This window comes from Pelobates fuscus, chromosome 4, assembly GCF_036172605.1.
Source record: "Pelobates fuscus isolate aPelFus1 chromosome 4, aPelFus1.pri, whole genome shotgun sequence".
NCBI lineage: Eukaryota > Metazoa > Chordata > Amphibia > Anura > Pelobatidae > Pelobates > Pelobates fuscus.
Window position 1 is genome coordinate 203,509,834 of NC_086320.1, and position 20,896 is coordinate 203,530,729.

The 20,896-nt window shown below is 44.2% G+C and overlaps 1 protein-coding gene across 1 annotated transcript; it reads left to right on the plus strand.

Annotated features, from left to right (window-relative positions):
• Nucleotides 1-487: 487 nt before the first annotated feature.
• Nucleotides 488-9,537, plus strand: LOC134609401 (uncharacterized; the record flags this gene model as incomplete). The annotated part of the gene is made up of 3 exons (XM_063453079.1): nucleotides 488-2,482; nucleotides 8,475-9,024; nucleotides 9,137-9,537. Coding segments are annotated over 3 exons (2,946 nt in total), but the record flags the coding sequence as incomplete, so codon positions are not given.
• Between the last annotated feature and the right edge of the window lie 11,359 nt (nucleotides 9,538-20,896).

Genomic DNA, 20,896 nt, shown 5'->3' on the forward strand with positions numbered 1-20,896 from the left:
ATTGGAGGAACGAATGTCCACAAAGAGAGCAGTACGAGAGAAACCAACCCAGGGCAGGTTACGGAAACTTTAGAGGCAGAGCGAGAGGTAGAGGAGGCCCCGGAGGGAGTAATGGTAATAGAGGGAGCAATGGGAACAGAGGAAGTGTTAGGGAAGATAGGTATATCCCAGCAGCGCAAAGGTCCCGCGATAGAGAAGGCAGGACTTTGTAGGATTGGCTGACACGGTCATGGAGGACTATTGATACCGACCGGGCTCCATCCCCCTTGGTCGAGCGGAGCCTATGGTCGATGTATCAATAGGGGGAAATAGGAGTGCGTTCATGATCGACACTGGTGCTGAACATTCAGTGGTGACTAATCTAGTTGCTCCTCCATCTGGAAGGACTATTACTGTAATAGGAGCAACTGGAAGAAGTGCTGAAAAACCGGTTCTTAAAAGTCGACTCTGTACATTGGGAGGCCACGTAGTAAAACATCAATTCCTTTATATGCCTGAATGTCCAGTCCAATTGCTGGGACGTGATATGCTATCAAAATTACAAGCGCAGATTACGTTCCTACCAAATGGAACAACATCCTTAAAGTTTAATGGACCTTCAGGTATTATGACATTATCCGTACCAAAGGAAGAAGAGTGGCGACTTTATACAGCGTTGACTAGCCAAAACCCTAGGAGTGATGAGTCATTATTCAACATACCAGGAGTTTGGGCAGAGAACAACCCACCAGGACTGGCCTGCAATATTCCACCTATAAAAATTGAACTAAAACTTGGGGTTTATCCAGTAAGCCTAAGACAATACCATATCCCGCAGAAGGCTAAGAAGAACATCCAATCTTATCTGGATAAGTTCATACGGTATGGTATCCTAAAATTCTGTACTTCCCCCTGGAACACCCCATTGCTGCCTGTTCAAAAGCCCGGTACAGATGAGTATCGACCTGTGCAGGACTTGAGAGCAGTCAATGATGCGGTTGTTAGTATACATCCAGTTGTACCCAATCCATATAACCTGCTTGCTTTAATTCCGGGCGGGGCTACTTACTTTACAGTCTTAGACCTCAAAGATGCCTTCTTTTGCCTCCGAATTGCCGCAGAAAGTCAATGTATTTTCGCTTTCCAATGGGAGAACGCTGTAACGGGCTCAAAACGCCAAATGACCTGGACAAGACTGCCCCAAGGGTTTAAAAATTCACCTACCCTATTTGGTTCAGCTCTAAGTCAAGATCTACTGGATTTCGAGTCCATCCCAGGAGAGTGTGTATTGTTACAGTATGTAGATGACTTGTTGATAGCAGCAGTTACAAAAGAAATCTGTCAGCAAGCAACGCACGATCTACTACACATTCTCTGGAAGGCAGGATACAAGGTGTCTAGAAAGAAGGCTCAGTTGTGTTTGCCAACTGTCAAATATCTGGGATTCCATATCTCTGAAGGTCAAAGAATTATGGGGCCAGAGAGAAAAGAAGCTGTGTGCCAAATACCGATACCCAAGAATAGAAGACAAGTGCGAGAATTCTTGGGGGCAGCAGGCTTCTGTAGGATATGGATTCCCAGCTACGCGATACTGGCAAAACCTCTGTACGCAGCTATCAAAGGTACAGAGCACGACCCCTTCTTATGGACCCAAGAACAGCAAACGGCATTTGAAGATGTGAAGAAGGCTTTGATGAGTGCCCCAGCATTAGGTCTACCTGATCACACACGACCATTCTACCTGTATGTACATGAGCAAAGAAGAATGGCTGTGGGAGTATTGACACAGTACTTGGGATCATGGCAAAGACCTGTTGCCTACATGTCTAAGCAATTGGATGCAGTGGCCAGCGGACTTCCACCTTGTCTAAGAGCCGTAGCTGCAGCCGCCCTGCTAGTAGCTGAAGCCGATAAACTCACTCTGGGTCAAGAACTTTATGTACGAGTCCCACATGCAGTACAGACGTTGTTGGATTACAAAGGAAATCATTGGTTTAGTAACAGCCGTATGACCAAGTATCAAGCAATGTTGTGTGAAAACCCAAGAGTGCATTTAGAGACTGTAAACACCTTAAATCCAGCTACCCTTTTGCCACAACCTACTGAAAGTCAACATGATTGTTTGGAAGTAATGGATGAAGTATTCTCAAGTAGACCAGATCTTCGTGATTTTCCCATCCAGAACCCCGATGTTCAATATTATACCGACGGCAGTAGTTATGTGAAAGAAGGGATCCGCTATGCAGGATATGCAGTGACAACAATAGACAAGGTGATAGAAGCTCGGCCACTGGCGAAAGGAACATCAGCACAAAAGGCAGAATTGATAGCACTGACACGAGCGTTACAATTGGCTGAAGGTTTAAGAGTGAACATCTACATGGACTCCAAATATGCGTTTTTAACCACTCATGCCCACGGAGCTTTGTATAAAGAAAGAGGACTACTGAATTCAGAAGGCAAAGAAATCAAGTACGCAGCTGAAATCCTACAACTATTGGAAGCAGTGTGGGAGCCGAAAGAAGTCGGTATCATACATTGTCGAGCGCATCTGAGAGGAGATGGTGATGTAACCAAGGGAAATCGGATGGCAGATAGTGCAGCTAAGCGTGCTGCTGAATCAGGAAGACAGGAATATGTGGGGCATTTAGCTGCTCTTATACCAACTCCACTGTCCCAATGGACTCCAGTTTATACAGCTCAAGAAGAGGAGTGGTTAAAGACTGAACCAGGAAAGTATTTGGAGAACAAGTGGTATCAGCTAGAAGATGGAAGAATAGTCATACCAGCATCACTAGCGGTAGAAATTGTCCAAAATTATCACAACGGGACACATTCTGGGAGAGACAGCACAGAAGAATCTCTCAGAAAACATTTCTACATACCAAGATTGTCCAACTTGACTCAGGCCATTGTACGAAGATGTGTAACGTGTGCTAAAAATAATGCAAGACAAGGACCAGTAAAGCCACCAGGAGTCCAGTTTATGGGGGGACTCCCCATGTCCGATTTACAAATTGACTTTACAGTGATGCCTAAATCGGGTGGACATCGTTACCTGCTGGTAATTGTGTGCACCTATTCAGGCTGGGTAGAAGCATGTCCTACTCGTACAGAGAAAGCAGGAGAAGTTGTGAGATTCCTGCTACGAGAAATAATACCCCGATATGGACTACCCTGTTCTATAGGATCGGACAATGGTCCAGCTTTTGTTCATCAGTGCCTACAACAACTGACTCATATGCTAGGTATAAAGTGGAGGCTTCATACAGCATATAGACCCCAGAGTTCTGGTAAGGTAGAGAGAATGAATAGAACTATTAAGAATCAGTTGGCTAAAATGTGTCAGGAAACCCAACTTAAGTGGAACGTTCTCTTACCCATAGCTTTATTGCGAATCCGCAGTACCCCTACCAGAAGGATGGGCCTCTCTCCTTTTGAAATCATGTATGGGCGACCACCTCCCGTACTCGGTAACTTAAGGGGGGACTTGAGTCAGTTGGGAGAAGGAATTACCCGGCAGCAGGTTGTAGAGTTGGGTAAGACTATGGAGGAGGTACAGAAATGGGTACAAGATAGATTACCTGTGAATATTTATCCCCCAGTTCATAGTTATCATCCAGGAGATCAAGTGTGGATTAAAGAGTGGAATAATGTACCGTTAGGGCCCAAGTGGAGAGGTCCTTATGTTGTTCTTTTGTCTACCCCTACAGCAATAAAAGTAGCCGAAGTGACTCCGTGGATACATCACTCCAGGGTTAAACCAGCAGCAGTCGATTCTTGGCAAGTTACAGCAGATCCAGAGAATCCCTGCAAGATCCGGTTAAAACGCACGACTCAGTCGGAGTAACGAGGAATTATTGTGGATTACAAATTTTATTATTTTGGGGATTTGGTGCGTGAGTGAGAAGGCCATAATAAAGCCTGTCCGCCCACCGACGTATAGTTTATAAGCCAGGGAAAGTCTTGAAGGGACTCCTGTGAAGACGAGCAGAACTCCATTCCCTGCAGCCCTTACATCCTGGAAGCTGAGGTGCCTTCGCACGGACGAAGACTGAGGATGACGGCGAAAGATGTGTTGATGATAATGTTTATTTATGTGTATTTTTATATTCAGGAAGGTAGAGGTACCGACACTCCTAGCTGTGAGGTATGCATTAAGACTACAAGAACAGGTAACCATATTTCCCAAACCCTAATTTGGCATTCACAATACGAGTGTAAAGGAGATGTATCGAGATGTAGATACCTAAATATAGACTATAGTGTGTGCCATTTAGGAGTAGGAGAACCTAAGTGCTTCAGTCCGGAGTATCAACCCCGTACAATTTGGTTGACTCTCAGGAATGGAGATCCTCAGGGGACCCTAATTAATAAGACAGTGTTAGAATCCGTACATTCTTCGGGTGTTCTGCTATTTGATGCGTGTAAGGCGATATCAAGTGGTAGAAAGCCGTGGAATGTATGTGGGGATCTTAGATGGGAGAGGACGTATGGGTCTAATGATAAATATATTTGTCCCAGTAGTAAAAATAAATATGTGAGTCCTAGATGCCCAAATAAAGACTATAACTTTTGCCCATATTGGTCTTGTGTGGGGTGGGCGACTTGGGGACAGACAGTAGACAAAGACATGATAGTGACTAAGTTGCCTACCAGCCCATATTGTAAGTCTATGGAATGCAATCCCATCCATATACTTATAAATAACCCCAATAAGTTCTTAGACAAATATGGCAATTTATTTGGGTTTCAAATATACGGGACGGGTTTAGATCCTGGGACAGTATTGTTTATAGGGATAGAGACTGATACGGTATCCTCCCAAACTCATCAAGTATACCATTCCTTTTATGAAGAGATGAGTATAGATAATAAGATCCCCCATAATGCTAAAAACCTGTTCACTGACTTAGCTGAAAGTATTGCCGGTAGTCTTAATGTTACCAACTGCTATGTGTGTGGAGGTACTAACATGGGAGACCAATGGCCCTGGGAAGCAAAGGAGGTAATGTCTGGTTCTGAGGCAGTTGACCAACTAATATCTACACAAGCCGATTATCATATGAGTGTTAGAGGTAAATCTGAGTGGAGATTAAAGACCTCCATCATAGGTTATGTTTGCATAGCAAGGAAAGGAATAATGTATAATACTTCTGTAGGAGAATTAACTTGTCTAGGGCAAAAAGCTTATGATGATGATACAAAGAATACAACTTGGTGGTCGGCTTCAAATGTCTCAGAACCATCTAACCCGTTTGCTAGATACGCCAATTTAAAGGATGTGTGGTTTGATTTATCTATCACATCTACCTGGAGAGCCCCAGCAAATTTGTACTGGATCTGTGGTAAGAAAGCCTATTCGGAGTTGCCACAGGACTGGGAAGGGGCATGTGTGTTGGGTATGCTCAAACCATCCTTCTTCTTGTTACCGATTGAAACAGGTGAGACTTTAGGTGTTAAAGTGTATGATGTGAATCATAGGAAGAAAAGGGGACCCATAGAGATAGGCGCCTGGGAAGATGATGAATGGCCTCCCCAGCGTATCATAGATTATTATGGGCCAGCCACGTGGGCAGAAGATGGTACCTTTGGTTATAGAACCCCTATTTATATGCTCAACCGTATTATAAGATTACAGGCGGTGGTTGAGATTATTACTAACGAAACATCACAAGCGCTCAATCTTCTAGCGAAGCATAATACCAGGATGAGGACAGCAGTCTACCAAAATAGATTAGCCTTGGATTACCTATTGGCAGTAGAGGGAGGTGTATGTGGGAAGTTTAACCTGAGCAATTGCTGTCTTCAAATAGATGACGAAGGGCAAGCAATAGCTGAGCTTACTAGCCATATGGTTAAACTAGCGCATGTGCCTACTCAGGTATGGAAAGGGTATAATCCAAGTAGTTGGTTTGGTAGCTGGTATGAGTGGTTTGGAGGGCTTAAGGCAGTGGTAGGTGGAGTCCTACTGATTTTAATGTTGTGTCTACTCCTGCCGTGTCTTATACCCTTAGTAGTTAGGTCTGTGCAAAGCCTGATAGAAAATATAGCAGAAAGGAAGGCTGCTGCACAGATAATGGCAATTTATAAATATAAGGCTCTAGATCAAGGAGAACCAATGCAGGAAGATGAGTGTTGAAGATTCACATCATAAGATAAGTCTGGTCTGGTTCAAGGTAACTTGCGGTGTATGCAAACTAAGGTTAAGTGATGCCTCAAGTAATTGTGAAATATTAAGAGGCATCAAAGGGGGGAATGTGGTGGAATCTCGGTAAAAATAAATTTAGTAGGCCGAGATTACCACGTGGCATGTGTACGTGCATATGCTGACGTATCGATCAGTTGGTTGCACGAGGCAAGATACGATCAGTAGTGTACGGAGCATGTGCAAGAATACAGGATGTAGTATTCCCCCTCCTCCATTGTGCTGGACAAGCCATGCGGTCAAGCAGGAAGTTAATTCTTATTTGTATTGATTGGTCAAGAGAATGTGCGGGTGGAGCTTAATATGGGAGGAGTTATGTGCCTATATAAGGAGCCTGCACTATTGTCCGGGGCTCAGAACTTGTGGTATTTTGGTGACGTTAGTCCCTCTGAGTCCCGATCGGTGATCCAATAAAGAATCTCTTCCTTCCTGAAGAAACCTGTGTCCATCTCTCTGTGCTTCGCTTCCGTCAGTTTCTCCGGTATCAATACTACTATTCTCTTATTGATTTCTGGTTGTTTATATCTTATTCTGTTTATTCTCTTATTGATTTCTGGTTGTTAAATATGGAGTTATTTATTGTTATTTGAACTTCTACTTCTCATTTTGTTGATAATTCCTGTCTGCTTTCATTTATCCAGTTATTAAGGAATTTTTCTGTGTTTTATTACATGCTTGTTTTATACTATATATTATGTTGGTTACTTTTGAGCCCAGGGTTCCAGACCTTCCCTATGCTTTATTCTGCTTGTTATCCATGCTCACTTGCCTCCTTTGATTACTTACTTATCTCATTATAGCTTTCCACACTACCCTTTGGCTCCATCTTCTCCTTCTCTCCGTTTATTTGGCGCCATTTTGTGCCAGTTTTCTGTCCTGTTCGGCTGTTTTCGTGTAAGAATTCTAACCAATTCGCTAGATTCTTCATGAACACATGCCGTTCGCCTGTTTTTTCTACACTTAGCTTGATTCGTCTGTTTTGCCGCGTTCGGCTAATTTTCATTCGAATGTTCAGTGCATTCGCCTGTTTCCTATTCATTACTTTCATCTATTTATCCCATTGAAATTCGTCTATTTTTAGCCGAACGTTCGGCTGTTTTCACTTGACGAATTGACTGTATTTTGGCCGAGAATCTTGCGAGATTGCCGGGGGCCATTTCCTGACTTCCTGTCTCTCTGACTTTGTGCATGTTCTCTCCTATCTGCCGGTCTGGACCCTGGTGAGCTCCCCATCTATACCCTCTTAGGTCATACTAGTTTGGGGTGATTAACTCCTGCTAGTCTCTTCTGCTCTATTTAGCTTTATCCCATACTGGTTATATTGCTGTTTAAGTTTTTTGTTGGGGGATATCTCACAGCACTACCATGCCCAGATCTAAAGTGCCTGCCAGTCCCTCCTCCCCTAGGGAGATGGACATGCCCCAGGGCTTAGATAACCCATTTTCCAATTCTGATTCTCCTTCTGTTGGGGACCCTATGCACCTGTCTGACCCAGTCCCTGGCGCTACAGCGCTCAGTCTCTGACACCATTATGGCTGCTATGGGCTCCATGTCCTCTGTCCTCTCCCAGACCATATCACAGGCCTTACTTGCACGCCCTTTGGCCGCAGAAGGTTCGGCCACGCCAACACGCTTAGCGCAACCGGCTACTGACCCTATAGGGGAGGCACCCAAAAAGGCTACTGCCAAATCCAGGCACACAAATCTCCCTGCCTCCAGAACCAACATGACTGGTGTGACTATAGCCACCCATGACAGCGTGCCTATGTCACGCTAGAGAGCCTTTCCGCGCCAGGCAGAACGGGCGCGGCAGTGGAAATGTGCTAGGGCACAAAAAGAGAGCGACTCCGACTCAGAAATCGGGTCTAGTGAGGAGGCTGACGCTGAGTCTGTGGAGGACTCTGATGATGAATTTTGTGGGCAGAAATCAGGCCCTTTTGGCCCTGCTCACTCCGCGGTGGTTGCGAGTGGCCCTAGGAGCGACTCCCCCGCTACTGCGGGCTCCACCCTCATGGATCCATCCGGGGAACCCATGTTTGACCCGGATGCTCTCCATCATCCGAGGTCGGCGGAATGGCTCCCGGCGGACCATGTGGCACGATACCTTGAAAACTGGGTACGACGCCCCCTCAGTAAGGTGGCGCGTAATAAACTTAGGGCAGAATGCCCAAGACCATTCGTGCCTAGCAAAGTCTGTGAGACCCCTGTAGTGGACCCTAAGATGACCCAATTCCTCTCTAAAATGGGTTGGAATCCCCGCAAGGGTCTAGATTCCGCACTAAAATAGTGCCAAGATAAACATCTTGACATATTTGGCCCTTTGGCCAAACTGTTTGATCTGGCTGAAATCGCCAGAGCCGGGAACCGGCAGGTTGACCCGGAGGAACTCTGTGGTTGGGTGCAGAGGGCTATCTGCATTGCGAGCAGTGTAAATGCCTCCCTGTCCATTGAAAGGCGTAAAGCCATTCTGTTCAAAATTGAACCCAAACTAGCCAACCTCGCCCTCACAGAGGCAGGCAAGGATGCCCAGGGCCTCTTATTTGGGGACTCTTTTATTAAGGACCTGGGGCGCTTCGTGGGTGCATTCACGGCCCTAGATAAAGCCCAATCCTCCATGGAGAGGGTGTTTCAGGGGCGGGTCTCTACCAGGGCCAGCAGATTCAGGGGTCGTCTGTCCGGCCGCTCCAATTACCATGCCTGTGGATCAGGACGAGGCTCCTACACTCAGAGAACACCCTACCAGGAGACGAGACAGCAGTCTCCTTTCTTCCCCTCTCGTGGAATGCCATGGCGCTCCAGAGGCTTCAGAGGGAACCCCGGTTCCAGACGCCCTTACGGTAAGCTTACATCTACCTAATTTTTCTTCCAATATGTGTGTAGGGGGCGGACTCTGTCATTTTTTCCCCACTTGGTCAACCATCACCTCAGATGTCTGGGTTCTGACCACAGTTCGGGGGTTTCACATCGAACTAGTCGACAATCCATGTCACGTACCCCCGCCTCGCCCTATTTTGCTTTCTACAACCGACCGCGCCTTGATAGACGCAGAACTAACAGCGGTCCATGCAAAAGGGGCGACAGAGCTGGGCCCGGTGTCCTCCACAGGGGTGATCAGCAATATTTTCCTAGTGGAAAAGAAAGGCGGACAAATGCGCCCTGTTATCAACCTCTGTGCCCTAAACACCCTGGTGCGCTATCGGCACTTCAAAATGGGCAACCACCTCCTGCGAGACTTACTCCTTCAGGGAGACTGGATGGCAAAATTGGACTTGAAGGATGCCTACCTGACGGTCCCAGTGGCTGAGTCTTCCAGGGACCTGTTACGTTTCCTCTGGAAGGGAGACACCTGATGCTTCACGTGCCTCCCCTTTGGACTGTCATCAGCCCCTTGGTGCTTCACGAAACTGATGCGCCCGTCCATGGCTTGGCTGCGCAGTCGGGGAGTCCGGCTAATCGTCTATTTGGACGACATCCTCATCATGGCACAGGATCGTTCAGTCCTTCCGAAGCATCTTCAATGGACAATGGACCTCCTCTCCCACCTGGGTTTTCTCCTCAACTGGGAAAAATCCTGCCTGTCTCCTTCACATCGCATGGAGTTCCTAGGCTTCACGGTGGATTCCGAAGCGGAGTCACTGAGCCTCCCTACCTCCAAGATACAGAAAATCCGCATGGAGCTGCGCCGCGCTTCAACACGCACCCAGCTACCTCTACGCCACCTGGCACGAATCATTGGCCTTCTGGCAGCATCAATCCAAGCGTTGTTCCCAGCCCCGCTCCATTACCATGCCCTCCAGCACCTGAAGATCGCACACCTTCGAGGGGGGCGTCCTATGCGGACATGATCTCCCTGGACTCGGAGACTCGAGACGAATTGACCTGGTGGATCCACAACCTCTCTGCTTGGAATGGCAAGGCCATCTTCGGCTCCCAACCAGAGTTCACGGTGGACTCAGATGCCAGTCTTCACGGCTGGGGTGCCCATTGCAACGGGGTGACTACCGGGGGTCGCTGGTCGGCAGACGAATTCCACCTCCACATCAATGCTCTGGAACTCAATACCCAACTACCCCGGTTCTACAGCTAGCGCCCGGACCCAACCGCGGAGGCAGTGGACACCTTCCTACAAGACTGGACTGGCTCTCTCCACTACGCCTTTCCCCGTTTGCCATGATACCTTGGGCCCTGCTCCAAGTTCGCCGCCAAATGGCCGACCTGATCCTACTAACCCCATTCTGAGGGACCGAATCCTGGTTCCCACAACTCCTGGAACTGGCGGTAGACGTGCCCAGACTGCTGCCATCTCTACCGAACCTCCTCCTGGACCCATCGGGCCTCCAGCATTCCCTCCTGGCGGATGGGTCGTTAATACTGCTAGCGTGGAGGATTTCGGGACGCAACTCGACGCCTCCTGGCTGACGCATGGGCTCACAGGACTAGACGAGCATATGGGACCGCTTGGAGAGCTTGCACTGGCTGGTGCCTGGCTCGGAACTTGGATCCCGTTTCTGCACCTGTGACTGCGATCCTCCTATTCCTGACTTCGCTGTTCGAAGCTGGTCGGGCATATCGCACGATTAATTGATACAGATCGGCCATATCCTCGGCTCACCAAGGATTTGACGGCTACCCAGCAGGCCAACATCCATTAGTGTGCCGATTACTTAGGGGCTCACGCCTGTCGCGCCCCCCCTAGACCTCGTTACTCATCTACATGGGACATTTGTCGCTGTTCTCCTCCTGTCCGCCTAATGCAGAGCTCTCCTTGCGACAGCTGTCGGCCAAATTGGTCTCCCTGTTCTGTCTCATTTCATGCAAACGGGTATCGGATGTTCGTGCCCTGGACTATGATGCTAGATCTTTCACTCCGGACGGGGTGACGTTTAACATCTCCAGACGCACCAAGACCGCTATTCGATCGGTTTCTTATCCAAGCTTCCCTCGTACTCCAGCCCTATGTCCGGTGGCCTGCCTACGGGAATATGAACTTCGAACAAGCGCACATCGAGATACGTCGTCTCCCCAGCTGTTTCTCTCATTTCGTCACCCCTTCTCCCCTGTGTCCAGTACTACATTGGCTCGCTGGGTGAAATGGGTGATGTCCCTGGCCGGTGCGGATACGTCCATCTTTGGTGCCCACTCAACCCGAGGGGCATCGGCCACGTCCATGGTGAATTCAGGTGCACGTCTGGAAGACCTGATGAGAATGGCCGACGGGTCCCGCGAATCCACTTTTCGCAAGTTTTACTTTCGACCTTTGCCGCACGTTTTTTCTCCAGTTATTGATCAGCTTTAAACTTGCAATATGAGCCTCCGTGTCTTGACATAAAATTACATGATTTTGCTATTTCATGACGAAAAGTCATGATTTTATGAAAGACACAGAGGTGAGTATTGTCCCACCCTTCATTGTTATTTTACTGATTTATCCCACCCGGTTGTTTCTTCTCTCCTGCAGATTTCCAGGGTTGGTAGGTATTCATTATGCGCTCTGAGTTTTGTATAGTTTCAACCGTTTATTAACCTGTTCATGTTACGTGATTATTTGAAATGCCTATGATGAATTATGCACACTATGTTGCTTCTGTCTAGTTATAAAATTATGTCCTGGCATACGCTCTCTGGTTCAAGTACCGATTTAACTGTTCGGCTCCTGTCTTTTGTGTTTTCACAGGTTGATACCTTGTTGATCAAGGGTCTCCAGCACCTCTCTCTCAGCTTTACCATGTGGCCAGGAAGTTCGTGGACAATGCTGTGATGGGTCCCTCACTGTTGGAATCTTGTTTACTGATGAATCGGTCCCAGTTTCGTTATGGTTCCTGATCGGAGTCCGGCTGGATTTCGGATCGCCTGTTCTATTTGGTTTGGACTGTTTTATCGTTCCTGTTTGATTATTATTGTCTCGCATCTCCAAAGAAAGAGGAAATGTGTGGGGATGTGCTGACTATTATACTGGGACTTGGTATGGGTGTGGCCTATCACTATGGTTACCATTTTTTTCTTACTGTTGTATTCTTTGCTGCTATTGGTGGACAGTAAAGAAAGGGTTAAGCAATACTCACCCCCGTGTCTTTCATAAAATCATGACTTTTCGTCATGAAATAGCAAAATCATGTAATTATCTGTTAAACAAACTCAGGCAAAGCCACTGCCACAGAGACGTCCTAGGAATGGCAGATGATTACTGTAGGATCTAGTAGACTTAGAGATGTGGTCAGTCTGTTGCTCTACATAATTCAATATCCGCACTTTCTGAGTGTAGTGGTGATATGGAGACAAGCTTAGGCACCGAGCGCAGTGGGGTTGTGGAGATAGGCTCAGGCACTGAGTGTAGTGGTGCTTTGGAGACAGCCTCGATAAATAAACATAGGGATTTTGTAAGAGCGCAGGTAACTTTTTTCTTTTGGTTTTTACTGTATGTATTGGGGCTAATGTGTACTATAGTCGTTGCTGCTGCCCAAGAGTAGTGGGAGTTTGAGCACAGGACTTGTTTTTGTTTGTATTTGTATTCACTTTTATATCACACAGCTATGTTACAATGCTGACCCATACCATGTGTTCCCTATTAAGGGTTAATAAGCATGTAGGGGTTTATATAAAAATACCTCTCTCTGTCTCATTAGACAGAAGCTCACGAAAGCAAGATAAATAGTCAGTGTAGGACCCACCTAAGAGGTATGCCTTGACGTGGCAGGTAGGCATTCCCTTTCATGGCCATTGGAGTAACTAAATAACCTCCATTTGTTTAAATATACATAGAGATTTGGGAAGAGCGCGGGTTATTTTTTTCTTTGGTTTTTACTGTATGGTTTGTATTGTAATTCCTGGGTGCGTTCATAGTGGCGTCATCAGTGTGTGCCGTGCAGAGCTAGCTGAGAGCTGAGGGACAGAGGAGAGAATTTGGAGACAGAGAAACTGCTCCATTTAAATCACGACTAAGAGGTTGACATGTTCATGGAGAGGTTATTTGCCGGAGTGAACATTGGATAACCATCACCACTTCCAATACGCTTTTACCTGAGCCAATTTGAGACAGGCTCTAACAAATCCATTTGCAAAGAAAATAAAATCCAATTGGGTATTTATCCTGCACCTGCACTTTTTATTGCATGTTGAGTGAGCCACCTATTGTGTTTCTGTGTTGTTACTCTTTATGTGTGTCAGTGTTTGCATCTGTGTGTGTCTATCTGCATGTGTGTCAGTGTTTGTATCCTGGGCCCTCGAAGGGACGGTGGGGGTCCTGAGCGCGCAGCCCTGGTATCTCCTTGAAATCCCCGATTACCGACCACAGCCATACGTTGATAAAGATACCAAGACTAAGCCTCACCACCAAGCCTTTGGACACTTCCAATACGCCATCACTGCTGCATTAAATTACTTTTTGGACAGTACTGAGGCCCTATAGAAGTGGTGAGAAGTAACCATTATGATTTTCTTAAGCTATGCAATATTTCTATTGATTCTTGTGCAAACATTTGTACCTATTGGGACTACATTCCTTTTTCCTATTTTTTTCTGTGTACATATTTTTCTTTTTTTCTTTTGGTTGCATGATCATTCAACATATAATAAGAATATTAGTTCCAAGACTGAACACAACCCCTGTGGCTTGTTACACTGTGTCTCTGTACCTGTATGTATCTGCATGTGTGTCAGTGTGTGTATCTATATAAAGATACCAGGACTAAGCCTTACCACCAAGCCTTTGGACACTTCCAATACGGCCATCAATGCTGCATTAAAGGACTTTTTGGACAGTACTGAGGCCCTATAGAAGTGGTGAGAAGTAACCATAAGGATTTCCTTAAGCTATGCAATATTTCTATTAATTCTTGTGCAAACATTTGTACCTATTGGGACTACATTCTTTTTCCCCATTTTTTTCTGTGTACATATTTTTCTTTTTTTCTTTTGGTTGCATGACCATTCAAAATATAATAAGAATATCAGTTCCAGGACTGAACACGACCCCAGTGGCTTGTTACACTGTGTCTGTGTACCTGCATGTGTCAGTGTGTGTGTCTGTATGCGTGTCTGTATGTCTCTACAGCCGTATGTGTGTCAATGTGTCTGTGTCTCTGCATGTGTGGCAATGTTTGTATCTGTGTATCTCTACAGCTGTATGTGTGTCAGTGTGTATTTCAGTGTGTCTGTGCAACTGTATGTGTGGCAGCATTATTATCTGTTAACCTGCATGTGCCAGTGTGTTTATCTGTATGTGTGTCAGTGTGCATCTGTGTTTCTGCATGTGTGTCTGTATAAAGTATGTGTGTTAGTATCTTCATGTGTGAATCTGTGTCTGCATGGGTGGCAATGTTTGTCTGTACAGCAGTCTGTGTGTCAGTGTTTGTGTCTGTGTATCTGCATGTGTTTTAGTGATTGTAACTGTGTCTGTATCTGTATGCATTAGTGTTTATATCTGTGTTTCTCTGTATCTGCTTGTGTGTCAGTGTATGTATGTGTTACTGTGTGAGTGTGTCATTGTTTGAATCTGTGCATCTGCATGCGTATCAGTGCTTGTTTCTTTTGTCAGTGTTTGTATTTTTGTTTGTGTGATTTGATGTGTCTGTATCTGTATGTATGTCAGTGTTTGTATCTGTGTATCTGCATGTGTGTCAGTGTGTGTATCTGAATGTGTGTCTGTGCAACTGTATGTGTGTCAGTGTATGTCTGTATGTGCCTTTAAGTAGGAGAGAGGCAGAACTTTTACTCGTGTCTGGATGTTGCAGAATGCAATATTCTGAAAGAAAATAAAATGCAAATCCGAATAGTGGATGTTCCGTGAAATGTGTGTGTCTCTTACACTCTAATCCAAGCATATCAAACTCAAAGGCTAAGACGGGCCAACTAGACAATGTTTACCAGGGCCATCGAAGGGACGGACACAGTCCCGAGCGCGCAGCCCAGGCTTCCCCTTGATTAACCAGGTAGAATACAACCAGGAACCAATAGTATACCCAGTTTTTGGACCTCTATATCTGTATATGTATTGGAGCAATCTAACTACATCTTTTGGAACCGATCTTAACACCACAAGGACCATCCCTGACATTACAGCACAGCAAAGGCATACTGCACTCAGAACTCAGGAGTGGTGAGATCTAACCAAATCCAACTGCACATATATTTAATAATTTGGAACAAATGGAGTGTGTACACACTAGGACTATATATATATTTGATATATATTTTTCAAGTTTTTTCCTTTTTCATTAATTTTTTTCACACTTTTTTATGTTTTACAGGTTTTTTTTTCTGCTTGTTTTTCTTTTGACCCAGGTCATTATGGTCAATTGTAAACAGGATCTATCATTAAATTAGAGCTATATGGCAACACTAGTGTTACTGGTTGTATAGAGGAATAATTTTATTCCTTTGTATGTTAGGGTACATCATCTAAGGTGTTGCAGAATTTTCATGTAACTATATGAGATGATTTGTTTAATTTTTTTTTGTCATATTATCACCATACTTATAAGATATTTCACTTTTAATAGACATTAAATAAAGATAATTATTACTTTATATCTATATTTGAGTGCTGTATCATATGTATTTTCTATTATTGATTATTGAGGGTCTTTTTTGTGGGCTACCCTGATACCTAGCACCATTAGGATAAAAGAGTACCAGTGCATATTGATTGGTTTAAACAAGGTTTACGTTTATGTGGGCACCAAAAAACAAACAAACTTCAGTTTCCATAGACACGTAGGTTTATTTAGAAAAGTACAGTATAAAAAAAAAAGTTGCCTAACTGACACTAGACATCCTCACGCTCGTAGGGCTTCAAAATAAACAATTTAAAGTGAATTTATTTTTAAAAAATGCATTTGCATATAAACAACATTTCAGTCCAACTACCTTGACATATTAAGAAATGTGTGTTAATGGGACTGAAATGGTGAATGTATGCTGTTGCACAGCTGTAAAAAACAAATTACGTTATCTTGTTTATTTTGAAGTTCTAGGAGCGTGTTCTTCACTTTGGCTGAGATCATCAAACTTGATTATCTCAGCCAATCCAATGCTTTCCCATAGAAAACAAATTGGGAGGCTATTGTGCATGTTTGTCCCCTTCACCCTATCTAATACATTGCCCCTTAATCTAATACACTGCTCCTCCTACCTCCACCCCACACTGCCCCCACTCCCACCACTCTACTTTAATACACCTCCCTTCCTCCAATTTAACACACTGCCCCACCACTCTAATACACTGCCCCCCTTCCCCAATTTAATACAATGGCCCCCTGACTTCCCCAAATTAATACACTGCACCCTCCCTCCCTTCCCTCCCCAGGTTAATACACTGCCCCTTCCCTCTCTTAAATTAATACACTGCGCCCCACCACCACTCTGCACTGCCCTCCCCCCAATTTAACACACTGGCCCTCTCCCCAAATTAATAGAGTGCCCCTCCCTCCCTCAAATTAATACACTGCCCCCACTCCCTCAAGCCCCTTTTCTCCTACCTTACAATTTGCTGTCTGTCCTTCAATTCCAGCTCCAGCCCTGCTGAAGCAGGTCAGAGGCTCCTTTGACACTGCAAGCAGTGGTGTATTTATGATTTGCGCTGCCCTAGGCAGGACGGTGCACGGGCCCCCCACCTTCTAATTTAAATGTCCCTACCCCTTCCTGTCAAGGCCACACTTTGACTGACAGACGCATACACTCATTGACAGACTCATTTTTTTACCTGGGGTCCAGTGGGTCTTCTTGCATGAAGGGAGGCTAAGTAGAAATCCAGGCGGGCGGCGCTGGTGAGGGAGCACTGATTAGTGAGCTGTCTCTGCTCAGCTCCCTCGCGCGCCACAGAGTGATGCCGTGAGCCGGAATATGACATCATATTCCGGCTCCCGTCATCACTCTGCGGCGTGCGAGGGAGCTGAGCAGAGAGCTCACAAATTAGTGCTCCCTCGCCAGCGCCGCCCTCCCGCATGGATTTCTACTTAGCCGAATGCTGCCAGGCTAACAAGGTATTTGCCTGGGCATTTGGGGGCGGTGTTTTTTGCCGCCCCCTGGAAAGTGCCGCCCAAGGCTAATGCCTTGTTTGCCTCGCGACAAATACTCCCTGACTGCAAGCAGGAGGAAAGGTGGAGTGGCTGCTCTGATCTGCTCAGCAGACACACAGCCACTCTGCCCTCTTGTGGCCGGGAGAGCAAGAATCTGGAAATATTTTTCCTGTCTTGCTGGTCGAAGCCCCAGCTGAAAGCGGCCCCAGGGCAAATGGGCAGCAAATATGTTCACTGTGGGCCGCATGTTTGCAATGCTTGCTCTATTCGGAAACAAGTGGTAACCAATGGTATATGCTGCCATGGTTAGACTGGGAACATTATTTTAAATTATTTATTATATAAAATAAGAGAATTGGCCCTGAGATACCTTTTTTAATTTGCAGTCTGCACTCCTATTGCAAGTGGAAAGTGGAACATTATTTTTACTAATGGATTTCAAGAAAAAAACAAATATTTCTATGCTGGCAGTACTAATTCCTGCAGCGTTTCATAACTACTTCTCTAAATATATTTGCTGTTTTGTTATCAGAAAGATACATAACCGTTTTGATAAATGTAAACTCTACACAATGAATACGTTTGTCCTCAATATGTTTTTGAAGTCTGCCTATTGAAAAGTCAGATAATAAAAATAATAGTAACCCATTGCGTTAAATATAACTCCTTTGCCAGACAATTGTACAAATTGCTAATATTTTTTATTTTACGGTATTTCAGCTAGCAGCAGGGTTTCTAGATCTTTTAGAAAATGTTTCAAAGATATTACAATAAAGGAAGCCAACAGGTGCATTAAATAAATACAACTAATCATTCTTAAAACTATAAGTAAAGAGTTTTTTAAAAGTAGACCTGCCATCCTGAAATAATTACCTTGATCAGAAAAACTTAAAAAGTGTCTTCTGTTAAGATTATTAAAAGTGTTCAGCTTTCAATGTGTTTTTATCAAGAAAACATATCCTCACATTATCGACATGTCACTTTGACATATTCCTCTTCTCCCTAAGTCTTATGTAACAATCAAATAGGCTCTACAGAGGCCTTGAAGGACCACACATAACATCTGACACACTTGAAATTAGTCAATAATAATGCAAGGAATACCAGTGTCAACTAAAGATATTGACCATGAATTACAGGATTATTCATTACACTTAGAATGCAAAGTGAATTTCAAATTTAAGATCAAAATAAGCAAACTGGAAAAACTCTCTAATTGAGCTACACTTCTAGTTCAGCTACTTTGACCTTACATTTGAAAAAAATTATAATTCTCACTTTAGTGAATAACCCTGCATATTGGAACCCAATTGATGCCCTTCATTTCCACTTATAGATATTCACTCTTTACTAGAATATCACCCTTCCAAGAAGTTGTGTTTACATTTTGAGATTCGTTTTTTGGGCCTGTATCCTGCAGTTCCTGAAAGTGTTGGTGTGTTCTTATGTCCCTGGGTTCCTGCTTGTTTGCTTCTTGTTCTTCCACTCAGTCTCAGCATGTCACCTTAGCAAGTCCCATCTGGTCACCATTAACTAAAGGGCTCAAATTTTAAAGGAACATTGTAGTATTAGAAATACATATCTGTATTTCTAACATTACAGTCCTTATGCCCCTTGTCATTTAGGCACCCCATGTATCAAAAATAAACAAATTACTCACCTTTTCTCCACTGCTGAGTCTCAGTCCATAATTGCTGCCTCAACCTCCTCCTCGTGTTACATCATCCTAGACACGGACCAATCCAATGCTCCTTATAGCGGAGCATTGAGAAATATTGGTTGCATGTACAGCGCTTGCTGGGATCTGCCTATGGTTCCTCCACAGAGAATTGTTTAAAATGATTCTTTATGGGTGACCGTGATGACATAGCGCAAGTTTGCGTGATGTTACGGTATGTTATGAGAGCCAGGAAGTAAGATTCATGTAGATGGCATGTAGGCATTGTTTAAAGTTGTGCTTCCAAGCCTTCAGTTTGGTTAAATAAAGTGTTTTAGGGGAAGGACAGGGCAGAGTGACCAACACTGAAGGCACTGTTTCAGTAAGATGAAGTTGTTTAAGTGCCTACAGTGTTCCTTTAAATGAAAGTTGTTGCCAAGATGAAGAACAGGCTTTGTACAGCACTCTCCTTCTTTGAGATCCCAGCCACTGTAAATGATGATCATGACATTATATCACTTACATCACATAACTGATAAGGTTCTGGGATAGTTGTGGAAACACAATTTATGACATTTATATGCCCATAAAAGACCCCTCAAAGTTCTACTGGAGGTATGCTGCTATTGCATGAAGTATATATTTTTTTAATGTGAACTGTGCTTAGCCGTGCCACAATCTTTTGATTGCTAGGTATATACCTCATGATATATGAATATAGGGGTTTACAAACCTCATTTTAGTGTGAGTGGCAGAGTCAACATAATTAAAGTGATGGTTATCAAAACATCTATATATTTTACAAATTCTGCCAATATATTTTGCTTGGGCTTTTTTCAACTTGGTGGAATTCTTATTTACAATCTTTATATTGGCCAATAGGAAACCAAGGCTTGCCTATTTACTGCTTACGAGACCTAAACATTTAGTGTGGTTAGGGATACCACATATTTTTCATTATTATTTAACTGTGTTGTTTTCCTGTATCTATTCATGGGTCAAAAATAATCTTGCCATGTCTTGATTACAACTAAAACAAGCTTCTATAAAAGTTCCAATTTACCCTTGCAGATGGGCGCACTTTACTCATTATGGACACCCATCTGGATTTTTCCCAAACCATCATGTGGAGGACTTTAAAATCCCATCTCAACCTTTCGTTGCCAATCTTCCTTTTACACCTGGTCTATCACCAACCATATGTTACTTTATCTTCTGTGCTTAACAATAATGCCCTCTTGCCCATTGAGGACATTTTTTTTTGCTCTTTTAACATTTTACTTCATCTACTCCTACAGAGTTTTACAAATTAACATTTTCTGTCCAATTTATTAAAGGACATCACAGTCGCCAACTACTTGTCAACCCAAAGTATTTGATTGTAGATATTCTGGAGATAAACTGGAGGTAATCTGAGGTATTCAGGAGGACAAAAAAATAAAACAATTAAGATTTGTTTGATTTAAATTATTCACCTCATTAAAATGGCAGACTTAGTTCAGTGTAATAGTTGTTATGCATTTGTTTCACGTTCCACTTTTTGGAGATTTGGATGCTGTCTATTCTGTAGACAGTTCTCTATATTGCAGCAGGAGATTGTATTTTTTAAGTCTGAGATTTGTAAATTATCTGGTAAACAAACTCAGACTGGAACTGCTGCAAAGTCACTGACGCAGAGACGTACTAGGAATGTCAGATGGATTACTGTAGGATCTGGTAGATATAGAGTTGTGGATAAAAGTCATATTGCACAATCTGTTGCTCTACATAAATCATTTTCTGCACTTTCAGAGTATTGTGTTATGGAGACAGGCTCAGGCACTGATGGTAGTGGTGTGGTGGAGACAGGTTCAGGCACCAAGTGTAGTGGTGTTGTGGAGACAGCCTTGGAGACTATGGTGAGGCCTAATAGAAAGCAGTTGTTGTTGGGGATTCTATCATAAGAGGTGTGGAGATGGACAATGGTGGTCTTGTGAGATGTCTTCTCGGAGCTACTGCTAAAAGAGACAGGAGACGTATTTGTAATATTGTTAAGCG